This window comes from Protopterus annectens, chromosome 5.part0 (genome assembly GCF_019279795.1).
Source record: "Protopterus annectens isolate FY-2018-M chromosome 5.part0, PAN1.0, whole genome shotgun sequence".
Taxonomy (NCBI): domain Eukaryota; kingdom Metazoa; phylum Chordata; order Ceratodontiformes; family Protopteridae; genus Protopterus; species Protopterus annectens.
This window is the reverse complement of record NC_056735.1, coordinates 362,043,295-362,061,424: the sequence shown is the minus strand read 5'-3', so window position 1 is coordinate 362,061,424 and position 18,130 is coordinate 362,043,295. Positions and strand designations below refer to the sequence as shown.

At 46.5% G+C, this 18,130-nt stretch overlaps 1 protein-coding gene across 1 annotated transcript in view; it reads right to left on the bottom strand.

Annotated features, from left to right (window-relative positions):
• USP9X (ubiquitin specific peptidase 9 X-linked) overlaps positions 1-18,130 on the bottom strand; it is a 5,037,693-nt gene that overhangs the window by 2,827,401 nt on the left and 2,192,162 nt on the right. The window contains exon 15 of the mRNA XM_044071835.1: positions 17,477-17,717. Coding sequence (XP_043927770.1) covers positions 17,477-17,717 — 241 coding nt within the window. The remainder of the gene's footprint in view (positions 1-17,476; positions 17,718-18,130) is intronic.

Genomic DNA, 18,130 nt, shown 5'->3' with positions numbered 1-18,130 from the left:
AGCTAGTGGAGGGGGGGTTCTGGAGCAGAAAAGCTAAAGTTGCCTGTTTTGAGGGGAGGCAAACAGATGTGGGGTACCCCATCAGTGGACAATATCTAAGAACACATCTCTGTGTAACATCTACTCGTGATGTTGAGAGATAGACCTGCTGAGGGCATCTGCCTGATGGTTATCTTGAGATGGAATGTAGACTACCTGCAGTGTGACACTGTACTGGGTAGCCAACTCCCATGCCTGTGTCGCAAGCCTGCACAGTAAGTAGGATCTGGCCCCCCTCCCTTGATGTACCACATCACAGTTGTGCTCTCTGAAGATTTGGAGGGGGCTTGCCTGTATCAGAGGAAGGAAGGTTGTTAGAGCTAGAAAGAGAGCAGTCATTTCCCTCACACTGATAATGCTTTCTGTGGAGGGAGGGCTCCCATTGAGCCTGAACCTTGAGATTGTTCACAGTGGCACCCCACCACAGATCAGAGGTACGTGTGTACATGAACTGCACTGGTTTGGTGGGTTGGAGATGGGAGGCCTGGATTCTGGTTAAGTTCATGAATCCACCACCTCAACTCCGTCTTTATGCAGAGTAGGAAGGGTACCTGGAAATTCAAGGGGAGATTGTGTTGGGACCAGGCATTTATCAAGTACCACTGGAACCATGTGCAGCCTGTCCAGGGTCAACACAGGAAGAATAGCTGGCATGAGGCCTAGAAGACGGATGCATTGCCTGGCTGAGATATGGTGGACAAGAAGCAACTCCTGGGAGAAAATGCCTAGGGAGGAGACTGTCTTGAAGAAGGAAAGCTTTCATCAGGTCTGTTCATATTCTGTAGCCCAAGAAGGTTTGACCTTGGGTTGGAGAGAGGGAGGATTCTGACAGATTGAGAATAAACCTCAGATTCTGGAGACGTGACAGTGAATATTAAGTGAGTCCTGAGAGTACCTTCCTCTTCCACTAGAATGAGATCATCATCCAGGTAAGGGTAGACTTAAATGTCTTTTGTTCTGCAGTAGGCTACTGCTGGGGCAAGACACTTTGTGAAGACCCTTGGTACAGTAGATAAACCAAAGGGCAAAGCCGTAAACTGAAAGTGTGATGATGGCACAGCAAAATGTAAAAACCTCCTGTAGGCTGAGTGGGTCTATGGAGGTATGCCTCCTTCAGGTCCTAAGTAGCCATGAATGCACTGGGTGGCAAGTAGAGGAAGAAGGGTTTGAAGGGATAGCATGCAAAAGGAAGGAACCTACAAAAGGGTTTAACAGAGACAGGTCCAGGATGGGCCTCCAAGGGCCTTCCTTTTTGGGGACTAGAAAATGCTAGAGTAGACCCTCCGCCCTTCTTGGCCCATGGGAACCTTTTCTATGGTCCCCTGTAAAAGCAGATCTAGGATGATCTGGGGTTTGGGAGGGAAGAGTATGCCTTGTGGTAAGGGGTTTTCCTGCCAGGTCATAAATTACCCTTTTTACATTATTGATAACATCCAGCAGTCTGAAGTGATCTCTTGCCAAATGGGTAGACAGTGAAAGGGGCAAGTGGAGAGGGGAAGCTTGTTTAGGCAGTCGCACACTGTTGTGTCTTATCTGGAAAAGGCTACCTGGGGGTGAGCTGTGAAGAGGAAGTTCTGGGGGGGGGGATGTTTTTCTAAACCTTTTCCTGTGTTTTGAAGAGGAGGAGGAGGAAAGGGGGGGGGGGCAGGAACTCTCCAGAAATATTAGGGTTTAGCAGGGTAGTTTCTACAGAACTTTGGAACTGGTGAGACTAATAAATGTTTGAGGTCCTGGAGTTCCTTGCTTTTTTCCTGTAGGTTTTTGAATAGCTCTGCAGACTGTTTGCCAAACAGGATTTTGTTGTCAAGGGGTGCATCCAAGATTTTGTTTTTAAAATCATCAGGGAGTGGTTGTAATCTGAGCCAGGAATATCTGCGCAGTACAGAGCATGAAACAGCTGATCTGGCTGAAACCTCAACAGCATCACAACTGCATTTTATAAAATGTCTTGCAATTTGTGCTGCTGAGGACAGCTTGGATACAACCTGGGGTTTAGTAGGTGAATCAGGCAAGGAAGAAAGCAAAGAAGGTGCCTGGGAGATCAAGTCTAAGGCATACTTAACCTTGTGAGTTTGATAACTTATGGCTCTAAAGGCCAGGGTGGAAGAAGTATAAATCTTTTCCCTCAGTCTGTCCATGACTTTACTTGTCCTTGTCGGATGGCAAAAGGGATGAGGAGAAAATTTGCCTGGATTGTGTATCTGGAGCCACTGCAATGACAGCTGGGTCTGCCATGAAAGGTTTAATGAGGTACTTGTCATCAGGGACTTTGTAAAACCTATCCAGACCTTTATGAGCTGGAGGCTGATTCAGGTGTACTGGAGGCTGAAGCAAACACACTTAGGGGAGCAAGAATTACAGGGGGAACGGCAGAGGGAGAGGGGGACTCCATCTGTAGGAGTTCGAAATCTCTCTTTTGCACCTGTCATCTGAGTGGCATCCCACTTGAACTACTCCATTTTGGAGATAGCTTCCCCAAAGGTAATATCGTCAGGTGGGGAGTCTCCTTCCAAGGAGTCCTCATCTGGAGAGCAGTACTCCAGGGGAGAAGCTAGTTGGGAGTTGAATGCATGAGATTCATCACAGGAGGAGGAATCTTCCTCCTGAATGTGAGCAGGTGGGAAGGAGGTAACTTAAGCTGGCTGAGGGTAGGCAAGGCTGGCGCAAGTGAAGCTGTGGGCCTGAGGGCCATAAAGGCCTGAGCCAAGGACTGGGAAAAGGTCTGCCAGTCTGGCTGTTCAGTAGTGGAAGATAAATGTTTTGTTTTGTGTTGTCGTTTTAGGGGAGTAGTCTTTGTGACTGCTTGTGAAGGTTAAGGCCTAGGATCAGATGAAAGGCCTGTGGGAGCAGAGCCTAGTTAAGGCACCGTAAGCTGCCGTCCAGAGAAGCCAAGTTCCCCCGCGACATCAGTCGAAGCAGACATCGCAGTAACCTCTGTGGACATGCCTGCTGGAGATTTAAGGGCAGCTTCTATCAAGGTACCCACAAAAGTCGCCAGTTCATCTGGACATCCCTCAGCCCCTAGCCTGGTAGCTGACAGGATGTACTGAGAAGTACCAGTAGGCCTTGAAACCTTGGCCTTCTTTTTAGACAGCTTCACCTCTAGGGCCGATTCGGGTTCCATGCCTAGGGCTAAATGCTAGAGTCGTTGGGTTTCCACAAACAGTTTCAGGGCTGCTAGACGACTGCGTAGGGTTTTTGGAACAAATGATTGACAAATGCTACAGGTCGTATGGTTGTGGGATTGGCCTAAGCAAAACAAACAAAGCTCATGGGAATCCTTGTGTGGAATCTGGCAGGCGCACTTGCATTTCCCCTTTCTATACGACATTAGCTATATAAAGAGCAACAGCAACCCAAGCTAAATTAAGAAAAAAATCCCCTATAGCGTACTTATCCGAAGATGGCTTCTGTAGCGCGAAGCAACCAAGATGACGTTCGACTGCGGCACAGAAGTTCAGAGGTGTGTGTGTGCGCAGCCATCACATTTATGGCCCATGGTTTATGGCCATGTGTGTGACATCCCACGCACCTGACAGGAACCAGGCTTAAGCTTTTGTATAGGAGCCAGACGTTTGGATCGCCTGAGGCAGAGGAGCCCACAAGTGAGAATACTGCAACACGGAATAGAAGGACATCCTTATTTTTCACACAGAAGCAGTAATAGTCTTGCTGGGAGCAATAAAGCCACTTTAGTTAATACCAGGAATAGACTTTTTTTTTCTTTTTTTTTTTTTTTATCTGTTCTAATGATATCAACTTGGTATGTGAAGTGATGAAAAAGTACTGGCCAATTGTTTTAGCGAACCCTGAGATTAGTAAGTTAATTGATACTAGCATAAAATTTAGTTTTAGGAATAACATGTCCCTCAATAGACAACTGTGCTGCAAAAACTGTGAATAGAGTTAATAGTCACGACTAGAAACTGTGCATGACATGTACAGCATGTAATTTTATTTTTAAATGTACATCTTATTATCGTGAACAGACAGGTTTCAAGTTGGAATTTAATTTTTTTTTTTGCAAATTGCAGGAGTACAGATTTGATTTATATGGCATGCTGAGGTGCATGCAGTGCCTTTTATATTGGAACGAATAACCACAGCCTAAGAGAGATAATACTCGAACATGTGAACAATGTTCTCAGGGGGAAGGATTCCAGTGCTTTGGCAAGGCATGTAAAAGAAGGGTGAGGAATACTGGTTTAGGTTTTTTGTTTTACAATTAAGAATAGAGATAGGGATTTAAGAAACAGAATGGAGTCTGAGGAGCAAAAGTGGATTTTTTGCCTAAATATTACACAGAACCTGGGGTTAATGAGAAAGTACAGTTTTGTACCTACCATAAATGTAGATATCTGATAGACATGCAACTGCAGTCATAACATATGGGTTGTCCTGCCTCAGGCAGCCCTCGGTCCGCCGGATTCCAAAGTCTGGGTCCGACGTAGGCTGATGTCGCATTTCTCTCCGACGTCAGAGCGGCTGGAGTACATAAGCATCAGCCGACGCCATTTTCTTCAGTGTTTCTTGCCCCAGATGCCAGGTGCCCTCCAAGGAAGGCTGTAATCAAATTGGAAGTAAAAAAACAGGATTCCAAACAAATAAGTAAGCAATAAACAGATACACCATAACAGATATCCCCAGCTAAGAGGAACAGGGATAGGAGTGGACCCAAGGCATAGAGGGGTATGGAGGGAGGGAAACTCCGACTGCAGTTGCATGTCTATCGGACATCTACATTTATGGTAGGTACAAAACTGTACTATGTCCTTCAAGAATGCAACTGCAGTCATAACATATGGGTAGAATACCATAGCTTAGCTGGGGGAGGAGGAATGCTCTAGGAAAGAGATGGTGTGGCAATCAAACCCTGCAGGACTGCCGAAGCAAAGCCTGCTCTGGATCTGGAGTATAGAGGGAGATTGTAGTGTTTGGAGAATGTATGCACGGAGCTCCATGTAGCAGCTTCTAGAATGTCCTTTGTAAGCACCCCTCTTAAGAATGCTGTAGAGGTGGCTGTAGCTCTGGTGGAGTGTGGTCTGACATTGGCTGGAACACTCTTCCCATGAAAGGAATAACAAAATCTGATGCAATGTCCAATCCATTTTGAAATAGTCTGTTTTGAAATTGCTTTTCCTTGTACTCCAGGGGCGTAAGCTACAAAAAGTTGATCAGACTTCCTACTGGTCTTGGTTCTGTCCAGGTAGTAGCGAAGTTGTCTGTGAATGTCCAAGGTATGTAACAGTCTTTCCCCTTTGTTTTCAGGATTGGGGAAGAAAGCAGGCAGATGAATAGCTTGATTTAAAGAAACCCTAGATACCACCTTTGGCATAAAAGTAGGGTTGGTTCTTAAGGAGACCCTGTCTCGGTGAAAGATTATGAACGGTGGTATTGCCATTAGGGCCTGTAGTTCCGAAACCCTTCTTGCTGAAGTAATTGCCAATAGGAAAGCGGTCTTCCATGAGAGGAATTGTAAGTCCACTGAAGCTGCTGGCTCAAAAGGAGGTAGGGTCAGTTTTTCTAGGACAAAGTTGAGGTCCCAAGCTGGCACTGGAGCCTTTCTTGGTGGCTTAATGTTCTTGATTCCCCTAAGGAATTGCCTTAGCAAAGGATGTGAAAACACAGGTGGATCAGTGTTATATCTAGCTGAAATAGCTGAAGCATGTATCTTAATGGAAGAATATGAGAGTCCATTCTGAAGCATATCTGCCAAATATTCCAGGATGAGTGGGATGTTTAAAATTGTTGCATCATGACCCTTGCTGGTATTCCAAATGCTGAATCTCTTCCATTTTGCCAAGTAAACCTTTCTGGTGGATGGTCTTCGAGCTTCTGTTAATATCCGCTGAACTTCCTTGGAGAGAGATAGATTGAGGTTATTCATGGGATCTCCCAGGCTGTCAGCTGCAGTGTCTGAAGGTTTGGATGCACTGTTTTGAAGTTGTGCTGAGTCAAAAGTAGGGGCCATTGGGGAAGGGCCCACTTCTTGTTGTGACATATGCTCTGTAGTAGTGGGTACCAGTGTTGTCTTGGCCAGTCTGGAGCTATTAGGATCCCCTTGGGTCTCTCCGCTTTGATCTTTAGTAATACTGTGGTCATCAGTGGCAGAGGTGGGAATGCATAGATTTTTAGGAAGTTCCAGTTGAATGAAAGAGCATCTATTTTCCAAGCTTGTGGATGGTATGTCCTTGAACAGAATTTTTGTAGATGATGGTTGAGGTGAGAGGCAAATAGGTCTACTTCTGGCCTGCCCCATGTCGAGGTGAGTTGTGTGAAGATCTTTGGGTGTAACCTCCACTCGTGAGGATCTATGACATTCCTGCTTAGGCTGTCTGCCAGCACATTGTCTTTGCCTGGAACAAACTGGGATTGCAACTGTATGTTCAGGCTCAGTGATTTTTCCCAAAGATTCATTGTCAGTCTGCAAAGGGGGTAGGAATGGGTGCCCCCTTGCTTGTTTATATACCACATCACAGTAGTGTTGTCTGTCCGTATCAGTAAATGGCCTTGTTGTAGTTGTTGTCGAAAGGCCTCGATGGCATGCATTACTGCCAGCATTTCTTTTTGGTTTATATGCAGATGTGTTTCCTTTGGAGACCATTGTCCTTGTATGCATCTGCCCTCCATATGCGCCCCCCATCCAATGTCTGAGGCATCTGTGGTCATGGTCTGTTATCTGAGGTTTTTTGAATGACATACCTGTGTGCCTGGATTACCGAGGCCCACCATAGGAATTCCTTTTGTAGGCATGGAATGAGCGGTATGGTTGCCTCTAAGTTGTTGTTGTGTTGAGACCATAGGCTTTTTAAGTACCACTGAAGCTTTCTCATGTGTAGTCTTGCCAATGGAACCAGGAGAATGCAGGATGCCATGTAACCCAGGGCCTGTAGGAATCTCCTTGCAGTCATCTGGGTGAGTTTTGCCAAACCTTTGAAATAATGAGTTAACTTTTCTTGCTCGTCTTCGGGCAGGTAAGCCATTTGAGAGGCTGTGTCCAGACTGGCTCCTAAGAAGGTTATTTGCTGGGATGGTTGAAGTCTTGACTTTTGAAAGTTGACTGTGTATCCCAGAGCCTGAAGTAATTGTATGACATAGTTCAAGTTTTTTGTCAACATCAGTTTGTCGTCCGCTTGTATAAGGCAGTCGTCCAGGTATGGGTAAATTCGGATCCCCTGGAGCCTGCAATGAGCAATTACTAAAGCCAGGCATTTTGTGAATACTCTGAGCGCAGTAGATAAGCCAAATGGCAATGCTGAGAATTGATAATGCTCTGGCCCTGCAAGAAATCTGAGGTATCTTCTGCAGCTGTGTCTGATAGGGACATGCAGGTATGCCTCCTTGAGGTCCAGAGTAATCAGCCAAGACCCCTTGCCCAGCATGGGAAAGAGTTGCTGTAGAGTCAGCATTTTGAACTTTGGTACTATGAGAAAAGTGTTTAATGCGGACAAATCCAGAAATGGTCTCCATTGAGTTTCTTTTCTTGGCACAAGGAAGAGTCTTGAGTAGAACCCCTGGCCTTGTTCTTGTTGTAGTACTCTTTCTATTGCTTTTATCCGAGTCAGCAGAGAAATTTGCTTGATAGCCTCTGCCCTTTGGTTTTGTGGTAGGTTTGGCATGCCCTGTTTTCTGGGTAAGGTGTGAAAATGGAACCTGTAACCATGGTCTATAATGTCCAAAATCCATTTGTCTTTTGTCAATCTGTGCCAATTGTCTGAAAACAGAGATAATTTTCCGCCCAAGGGCGCTTCTGTTTGCTCCTTGGTTGGCGGTTGTAGAGGAAAGTCATTGAGACTGTGTCTGAGGGGCGGTGGAGACCCCTGTGTCACTTCTTTGGTTTGTTGGCTGCCATTGTCATCCCCTGTAGGGACCTCTGTATTGTCCTCTTCCTTGGCCACGCCTGTTTTTACCCCTTTGAAATTTTTCAGGATTAGGAAAGGACCAGTTTTTTGAAGGCCAATTCCTGCTGAATCTGGGGGGCTGAACCTGGAGGAAATCTTTGACCGTCTGAACTGATTTTGCTTTTTCCTCGATGGACTTTAACACATCTTTAGCATTAGCACCAAAAAGCTTGCTCTTTTCCAAGGGTGCATCCAGAAGTTTTGCCTTAACATGATCTGGTAGAGGTTGTTCTTTTAACCATGCATATCTGCGAATAACTGCCCCTGTCATAGCTGCCCTACATGAAGCTTCCAATGCATCATATCCACACTGCAAAAAGTGATTGCTGAGAATTATGTACAGCTTCCTGCAGACACATCCCGTCTAAAGGGTCAGGAGATGCCAATGTTTTCTGTAAATCATCTAACAGGTAATCCTGATATTGTAACATATGAAAAAGGCAATTCAAAGCTCTCACAGATAAAGTGGTGGAGGTGTACACCTTTTTCCCCCCATCTCTCTAATGACCTAGCTTCCCTATTGGAAGGCAATGGATTTTTAGAGGTGGAAGCTGAAACACCCTTAGGTCCCTGAGAAATAGTTTCTAAATCAACAGTATGGGCCCTGAACAAATGGGAATGTGTGTCTGGGACCCTGTAATATCTGTCTGGCTTGGCTGGAGCAGGAGGAAGAGAATTAGGGGTAACACTGGAGTCCAAATATAGATCATCCAAAACATCAAGCACAGGAGGAATAGCTAGGGGCCTGTGCTGGGGCTTTTTAAGGAAGGGTCGAAGGCGCTTTCTGGAATCAGAATATTCCTGGCCTTGCCACTTGAAATGTTCCCTCATGGTATGCAGAACTTCCCCAAAAGAAATATCCTCAGGAGGGGAGGCCGAGGGAATAGAATCCTCTGCATCAGAGTCCTCATAGGTCTGAAAGAGGTCTTCCTGGCCCTCGGAGTGGATAGAGTCCTCAGAGTCTTCATCTGTAGGGATAGGTTCAGAGGGATCAACCCGGGGCCTCTTATCTGGAGGAGGCTGGGATGCTCTCTCAGGATGGGCCTGTGAACCCCTAATCATGGAAATTAAGTCTGCGGCCATAGACATGATTTGTGTCTCAGGAGTAGACTGAGTCAATGTTTTTGCTGTAAGGTGCTTAATCTTGCTGGCTGCCTTAGCCCGAGTGTAGGCCTTAATAGACATGGCCATAGGAGGCCTGGCAGCTCCACGTGCAGGAGTGACCTTATCTACAGCAATGGTTTCAGGCAATTCCTCGGTTTCAGCATCCGGAGGAAAATCTATAACTGGCGTCAGATCTGGTATCGGAGTCGTCGGTATTGCAGTGTCTTCGGTTCGGAGCGGTGGAATAACCATCTCAGAGGGAACTGGAGCACTCGCGGTAGGTTTTGGCGTGGAGTCTGAGGTAGACGCGGGCCGAGGATGTCGGTCCCGGTCTTTTCGTTTCTTGGTCGTTTGCGATGTCGGAAGCTCCGACGGCATTGTATACGCAAATTTTTCGCCGAAAAAGTCTTCAGCGAACTCCACCCGGCGCCTGAGTGCGCGCTTGTTGAAGCGAGCACAGGCGACACAGGCCGAGACGTCGTGGTCTGGGCCAAGGCAAGGAAGACAGTAAGAGTGGAAATCCTTATGAGGTATTTACCACAAGACAGACAATTATTAACTTTTTCAGTAATTTCTGACATCGGCTGAGGCAAGAAAAGGTCCCCAATGGGGTACTTAGCTTTTTTGATGACTTCGGATTCGAAGAATACAGGAGCTGACCGACCGGCACTTGCGAGCTGCTTCTGCTTCGGGCACCGCGCGGCAAGAAAGACTGAAGAAAATGGCGTCGGCTGATGCTTATGTACTCCAGCCGCTCTGACGGAGAGAAATGTGACATCAGCCGACGTCGGACCCAGACTTTGGAATCCGGCCGACCGAGGGCTGCCTGAGGCAGGACAACCCATATGTTATGACTGCAGTTGCATTCTTGAAGGACATCATTGAAACCATTTCTAAAGAGCCACCCACTCAGACATTAACAGGGTGCAGTTTTCTATGCAGGTTTGGCTCTTTTAGAGTTTGTTGATTGGTTGGAGGATTCTTGGCTTTATAAATGGGATGTAGCAGTTAGGAATGACTTCAGGAAATGTAATCCCTCCTTTTAGTGACTGGTGCTTCTTAGTATTTTAAACTGAGAAGTTATGTACCTACCATAACGTTCCATGTTAGTTGTCTTCTTCTCGCCTTCTTTCTTGCTGGATGGGTTCGGAGCTGATCCTCGGCTCCGACTCGGCTTATACCAAAGCTCGAGAGCTATTTTTACTGGCTCGAGGTAACCCTGTATCCCACAATGCTAGGCGCTAACTACCCAGATCTCGTTTGATAGCTAACACTGTAGCAGTTCTGTCCCCAGAACAAAGGAGAGAGAGAGAGGCATACCCATATAGATAGCCATCTCAAGAAAAGGATAACTACTGGAGACCATACTGGGCAAAAAAGAAGGCTCTGTAGGATCCTATCGGTCTGTCCAGGCTAGGGCGTTGGAGGGCGGGATGCAAGAAAGAAGGTGAGAAGACGACAACATGGAACGTTATGGTAGGTACATAACTTCTCAATGTTAAGTTGTCAATCTCGTCTTCATTCTTGCTGGATGGAACCGCATCCCTAGCACCTCAAACCTGGGTGGCTCATCGGAACAGACTCTTGAGGACGGAGGAACCAAAGTTAGCTCGGCTTCTGGCGGCCATGTCCAATTTGTAATGAGAAATAAAGGTATGGGGAGAGGCCCATGTGGCTGACGCACAAATTGAATCTAAAGGCAACCTGTCCTGAAAGGCTATTGAAGTAGCTAAGGCTCTAGCTGAATGGGCTCTAGGTTTTAAAGGAAGCTTTTGATGCCTCAGTTCATAGATGAAAGTAATGACAGAGGCCAACAATCAAGAAAGGGTTACTTTGGAAACTGGAAGGCCTTTCTTCCCTTCAGCATAAGATAGGAAGAGCTGCTCAGATTTCCTAAATTTCTTGGTTCTATCCAGGTAGTAACGGAGTTGGCGATGAACATCCAAGAAATGCAACTTTTGTTCCGCTCTGTTGGAGTAATTAGGGAAGAAAACTGGGAGATCGATAATCTGGTTTAGATTTGCCTCAGAAGATATCTTGGGTAAAAAGGAGGGGTTAGTTCTTAGGGACACACTGTCTTTATGGAAAACCAGATAAGGAGGACGAACACAAAGGGCGTGAAGCTCTGAGACTCTCCTCGCAGAGGTTATGGCCACTAGAAACAAAGTCTTCCATGAAAGAAACTACAAAGAACAGGAATCCGCAGGTTCAAAGGGAGGGAGAATCAAGGAGGTTAAAACTAGATTCAAATCCCACTGCGGTGGGGGATGTCTGACTGGGGGCTTAAGTAAAAAGATACCTTTAAGGAAGGCTTTACACAGTTTATGAGACATAATAGGGGAGTCTGACAGGCCCACATGAAAATTTGAAATGGCCGCTAACTGGACTCTGATAGTGGACGAAGAAGATCCTGATTGAAAAAGATCGGCCAAAAAATCCAGGACCGATTGGATAGGAGCCACGAATGGGTCTATGTTCCTAGATTTTGCCCAGAAGGAAAAACGTTTCCATTTGCTGGCATAAATCCTCCTGGTCGAAGATTTGTGAGAAGCTAAAATGATGTCACGCACCGAATGGGAGATAAAAGGAAGCCTGGCTAAGGTTGGAAGTGGAGCAACCAAGCTGTGAGGTTGAGAGAGGGGAGGAATTGGTGCAGCTTGCCCGACTGATGGGTCAAGAGATCTGGAACTGGGTCCAGATGCCAGGGCTGCTCCAAGAAGTAACGATGCAGGAACAGAAACCAGATTTGTCGAGGCCAGTACGGAGCAATGAGGATCATTGTGGATCTCAAGGAGGTAGCTTTCTGAATCAACTGAGTGATTAATGGAAAAGCGTACAGGAGACCCCGGGGTCAATCGTGGACTAGAGCGTCTCTGGGGGAGTGGCCAGGAAGAGGGAAGAGTGAAGAGTGAAACATTCGTGGCACTTGCTGTTTTGGGGTGTTGCGAAAAAAATCGCAGCAAGGTTGACCCCATTTTCTGAAAATTTTCTCCACTACTGACTGCTTGAGAGACCACTCGTGCGGGCATGAGAATGGCTCTGCTCAGCCTGTCCACTATGACGTTGGACTTCCCGGGGATATGCGTTGCTATCAGAAACCACTGAGAGGAGATCGCCCACTGCCAAAGTCTGAGTGCTTCTCGACATAAGGGATAGGACTTGGTTCCACCCTGCTTGTTGATGTACCACACTACGGACATATTGTCCGTCTGAACTGCAATCGTCCCGATGGGAAGAGAGTCCTGAAGGGCTTGCAACACTAAAAGTACTGCTCTCATCTCTAGGACATTTACGTGCAGGTGGCACTCGAAAGGTTGCCAAGTGCTCTGGACCGTCCTGCCCTGAAAATGCCCCCCCCCCACCCGATCAGGGAGGCATCCGTTGTCACTGTAGCAACCGGGGGGGGGACACAAAGGGTCTGCCCTGAATCACTTGAAGGGAGACCATCCACCAAGACAAGTGTTTCTTGCATGAATGAGTTATTAAAATGTTGTGCGACATCGGGAGCTGCTGGAAGGATCACTAAGAGAAGAGCATCCACTGAAGGAGTCGCATGTGGGAGCGAGCTAATGGCAGCCGCCATGAGACCTAGAGTCTTCAGTACAAACTTGGCCTGAATTTTGTTCTGAAGGATATGAACATGTTCGCAAATATCTGAGACTCTTTGTGCCGTTAGTTTTGCAGATAGTTCGACTGTGTCTAATATGGCGCCTATGAAGGTAATAGACTGACAAGGCGACAAAGCAGACTTTTCGAAATGTATGGAGATACCTAGCTCTTCGCAAATCTGAATGGTGTAATCTCTGGACTGAATAAGTTGACGCCTGGTGGTGGCGGTAAGGAGCCAGTCTTCCAGATATGGAAACACCTGGAATCCTTGACGCCTCAGATGAGCCGTAACCACTGCCATACATTTGAACACTCGGGGGGCTGTAGTGAGACCAAAGGGCAGGGCCCTGAATTGGTAGAGACTGGCCCCCAGCCGGAAGTGGAGAAACTTCCTGGAGCACCTGTGCATTTTGATGTGGTAGTACACATCCTGAAGGTCTATAGAGCACATCCAATGGTCCTGGCGCAAAAAGGGTAGAATGGACTGTAGCGTGACCATCCGGAACTTCGTTCTTTGAACAGACTTGTTCAAGTCTGCTGAGATCCAAAATTGGTCTCCAGTCCCCTGTCTTTTTTGGTACCAAAAAAAACTTGGAGTAGATTCCGGATCCTTACTGGTCTGCTGGGACTGGTTGGATGGCCCTTTTTCTTAGCAGTTTTGAGATTTCTAATACTGCTTGTTCCCTTAGACCAGGTGGAACATCTGGAAGGGGCCTTTTTGGCTGTTTTGGGGTGTGGACAAAGGGAATTTTGTAACCTTTGGATATGATCGACCGTACCCATCTGTCTTTGGTGAGGGAAAGTCAGGCTTTTGGGTACAGTGATAATCTTCCCCGACTGCCTCCGAAGGCGGACAGCCGGGCAGCTTCTCAGGGATGCTGGAAGGGTTGGCCAGAGACAGCTTCTCTGCTACCCTGATTCTGAGGATCCCCTCTGCCCCTGGGGTGGCATCTGTTATTGTCCCCCCCTGCCTCTAGAGGGGAACTCACCTCGTGCGTCCGGTGCGACTCCCTGTGGTTTGCGGAACCACATTTTTCCACCTTTCTGACCTTTAGGGTATGGTCTAGATGGGGTGGAAAAACGGACTCCCAGGGCAGAGAGAGAGTCTTATCTTCTTGTTCGCATCTGGTCAAAGTATCCTTCACCTGAGGTCCAAACAACGCAGAACCATCAAAGGGAGAGTTGGTGAAGGATGCCTTAAAGGGGTCGGCAAAGTTGCAAAGCCGCATCCAGGCATGACGTCTTAAGGCCACGCCTGTGCCTGCAGCCCTACTCGCCCCATCGGCCGCATAAGAAATAAGCCACATGGAGGAGTTAATCGAGTTTAGGGTTGCCAGCTGGGAGTTGATTTTGTCCTGAGACCCCGCAGCTGTTGGATCCTGTAGGGTATCACCCATTTCTTTGAGCAAGTCTCTTTGAAGGCGGGTGAAATGACAAGTAATTCAGTGACCGCATGGTAAAGGTCGCTGAAGAAAACATCCGCTTGCCGTACCTATCCATGGCCCTAGATTCCTTATCAGGAAGATGGATAGGTACTGAAGGATCAGCCAGTTACTTCTTAGTGGCTGCTGCCACCACCATGGCATCAACAGGGACACCCTTGGTCAACAACTGTTTATCAGATGGGGCTGTGATAAATTTTGAAGGCCTCCGTAGGGTAGGTTCCAACGAGTCAGGGGCCGTCCATGCCTTCCTGGCCACCACTTCCATAAGGGGGTCAAAGGGCGGAGACACCCAGGAGGTGGAAGGGCGAGAACCAAACGCCTCTAGGTAGACAGACTCGTTCTCGGAAGGATTGAGGGTAGACCAGTTCCCCCTCTGCTTGAGGATCTCAAGGATGTCAGAAAAAGAGACATCCTCAGAGGGGGATCGTGGGGACCCTTCTGACTCATCCAAGTCGGTGTCAGATGTGACGGACTCAGGGGAGTCCACAGAAAAGGAGGATGCTCCCAAAGGGGGCCCCTGAGGCGTAGGATCTCTGCGGTCAGGGTCGAGAGGATATGTAGAGACCGTAGCAGACACTACAGTGGGAGGAGCTGATGGAGCCGACCGAGGAGCAGGCACAGGGGCCAGCACACTCCTCATGACCTCGAAAGCACCCCTAACAGGCAGGGAAGAAGATCCACGCTCCGAAGAGATAAGGACCCTTCCCGGCACCGAGAGGGATGGCTCCAAGGCCGATGGGGCCAAACTCACCTGCGCCGAGTCTCCGAGAGGGAGAACAAGGTCGGACAAGGGTACGATGCCACTCGCCCCCTCGGAGCCGACGAGGGAGTCATGGCGCCCGGATCCCTCCAAGGATGGCACCATAGAAGAAATCAGAGCCGACGGAGCCAAACTGGGTATCGGCTCCGACGTGTCGACGGTCACGGCTCCCACAAACTCCGGCTCTGAACTCAGAGGAAGAGTCGGAGGAGGAATCGATGATGCAACGGGGATAGCCACTATCTGTTGAGAAGGGCTATGAAGCATCTGGGCCAGTGCTGCAACTTGAGGAGTCTGCTAACCACCCTCTCGAGGTCATGGTCCGAAAGCCTGGAAGACTGAGAGGAATGGGAGCGATAGCTGCGCTTGAAAGCAAAGGAGATCTCGGAGCCGAATGGACCGACTCCAAAGAAGGGGACCTGGAGCACTTACAACTTTAAGACGGCTCAGACGTAACTATCGGAGCCGACTGAGTTCTTGAAGCCTCGGCTCCAGCCTGAGCCGATGCAGAAGCAGAAGTAGCACCACTGGTCGGAGGCTCTGAACTCGGAACAGACGATTTAGTGGGCTCCGAAGGTTTTCCCGACGAGGACTTGGCCGGGGAACCTTTGGGCTTCAACAATCCTCACAAAATCAACTTGTTCCTGCAGGACTCTTGGACTGAATGCATGGCAGACAGAACAAGAGTCCTGCAGGTGCAGAGGGCCTAGGCAATAAACAAGTGTGACCGTCTGTCAAGAGACATTTTCTAACAGCATGAGTCACACTTCTTGAAGCCTGATTCCTTGGACTCCTTAGACATCTTGTGTAAAAAAAACACACCCAAAAACACACACACACACACCCAAACACACACACACACACACACACACACCAAAGAAAAAAATTAGTCAGGTCACTTCAGCACACCAAAGACTAAGATTAAATTAAACTGACAATTTAACAGAAGATAAAACTAGAGTACAAACTTGGCCCGAAGGCCTGATAAAAAGGGGACCGAGGGGATAGAAAAACAGACCCAAAAGGGGACTATATAAGGGCGGGTTACTCTAAAAGGGTAAAGGGGAAATAACGTACACTAACTCTGGAAATAAAATGGAAAAATCTTACCAGAAAACTGCTTTTGAAAAACTTTTACCAGAGAGCCGGCAAAAACGTAACCTCGCAGCTAAGCGGCAAACGAGATCTGGGTAGTTAGCGCCTAGCATTGTGAGATACAGGGTTACCTCGAGCCGGTAAAAATAGCTCTTGAGCTTTGGTATAAGCTGAGTCGGAGCCGAGGATCGGCTCCGAACCCATCCAGCAAGAATGAAGGTGAGATTGACAACTAAACATATGCTTTTTTCATTCTGTTTTATGGTCTGAAGAAGGAAGCTGTTTCTGAAAGAGCTAACCTGTTTGTTACAATAAAGAGTTGCTACCTTTAAGCTGTGGTAGTGTTTGTAGTCTTGTTTCTTTTATAAAACGTGCGACTCCTGCTATCTGGCTGCCAGTTCTTGTAGTTAGCATGCTCTCCTAATCCACGGAGCTTTGCAAGCAGTAATGTCCACTTAGCTCCCAAAGTACACCATGAAACTGACAAGATGAAGTACATTAAACATGGGAAGCTGCATTCCAAATCCTTGGATATCGTTACTGTTCTGTGTTACTATGCACTAGATCACCTGCACAACTCAAGCTATCAGTACTGCACATTATTAATATCCTTGAAAGTAAATCCTTTAATGGTGCTCTAAATGTTATCTGATATTACAACAGCGTGTGTGCATATACATAAACATATGCATACAAAACTCTTGCCTCTAAAAACTAATGTTTTTTGCAAATATATTTGTACTTATTTGTCAATAAACTAGCACCAACACTTCTAAACTATACCTTGCTTTCGCCTGCTTACAATTTCCTTTACATGCCTACTCTGTATTGTGCTTGTTTGTACACCGTTGCCTACTGCGCCAAGGCCATAGATGAATTGGATCAATGGAGCAGTCCCACTATATGGTGAACAAATAGTAAATAAATGTGTCAGGAAAAGCTGATACAATACTACCAAACACCACTACCATCTTGATTCACGGTACCCACCACTCTTACCACTGGCAGCCACGTTTGACTTCATTTGAAGAAGGTACATTTGTTTGATTCCTGGCAACACATTTCAAAAAACAAACACAGATACAAGGATATTTGGTATGTTGATGTGTCAAACAGATGGGAAGCCAAACGGCCTGGCAGTGGAGCATTACTATAAATAAATACAAACTCCAGCCAAGATGTCCATCAACTTTATCAGAGATTCCACAAAGACCAAATCAAAAGAACAGTGTGCTACCACACCTTTACAGTACCAGGGACAAATGTGACACTAATGAAGATGCATCATATAGCTATTAACAACCCACAACTGAAATTGTGAAAATATTTGTGAAATCCTGCCAATATGAAGTAGGAAATGTGTTACTGTAAAATCTGTAGACAAAAATAGTTAAATAGCTCACAAAAGAACACAAAAAATTACAAATGTGAATGCCTAGCTGTTACCTACTTTCCACACACTTCCAAAATTTCTGCAATCAACATGAAGTATGTCTATTTAATACCAAACAGCATACACTCACCGTTTTATCTTTAAAATTCAGAAGTCCAATTAACTTTCTGTCATCTGCAGGATCCACAAGTTCTCCACCAATAAAAAGTTCTACTTTTGTATGTGCACTGTTAGCTTTTATTCTATTTAAAATGGAACGACGTACAGATCCAATGGTATCATTCGTGTGAGAACATATATCTAAATCCTCTACTTGGCGACCCTGATTTGGAAAGCGCACTACAAGAGTAACATGTTTTCCACGAAACGCTCTGTGAAAAAGAATGCACAGTTTTAAAATTGGAATGCAGTACAATAAAGCCAAAATAAAAACAAAAATATTTTCTCTAAGAGCAGGCTAAACTAGTATCAAGAAAAATGTTATTCCACTACTTGGGGGATCAAAATTTTTAAGTCAGTACATAAATTAATCCCATAAATGATGCAATTAAAGACCATATCAGACGCTCTCTGACAGAATCCACTGTAATGGCTAACACTTTGGGAACAACTTCCACACGGACTCCTAAACAAAGTTTTTTACTCCACGATTCACTAAAAAACAGGTTCCTCCCTCTACTGGCACATACTGTACATTAATTAGAAGTTATGTACCTACCATAACGTTCCATGTTAGTTGTCTTCTCTCGCCTTCTTTCTTGCTGGATGAGGTTCGGAGCCGATC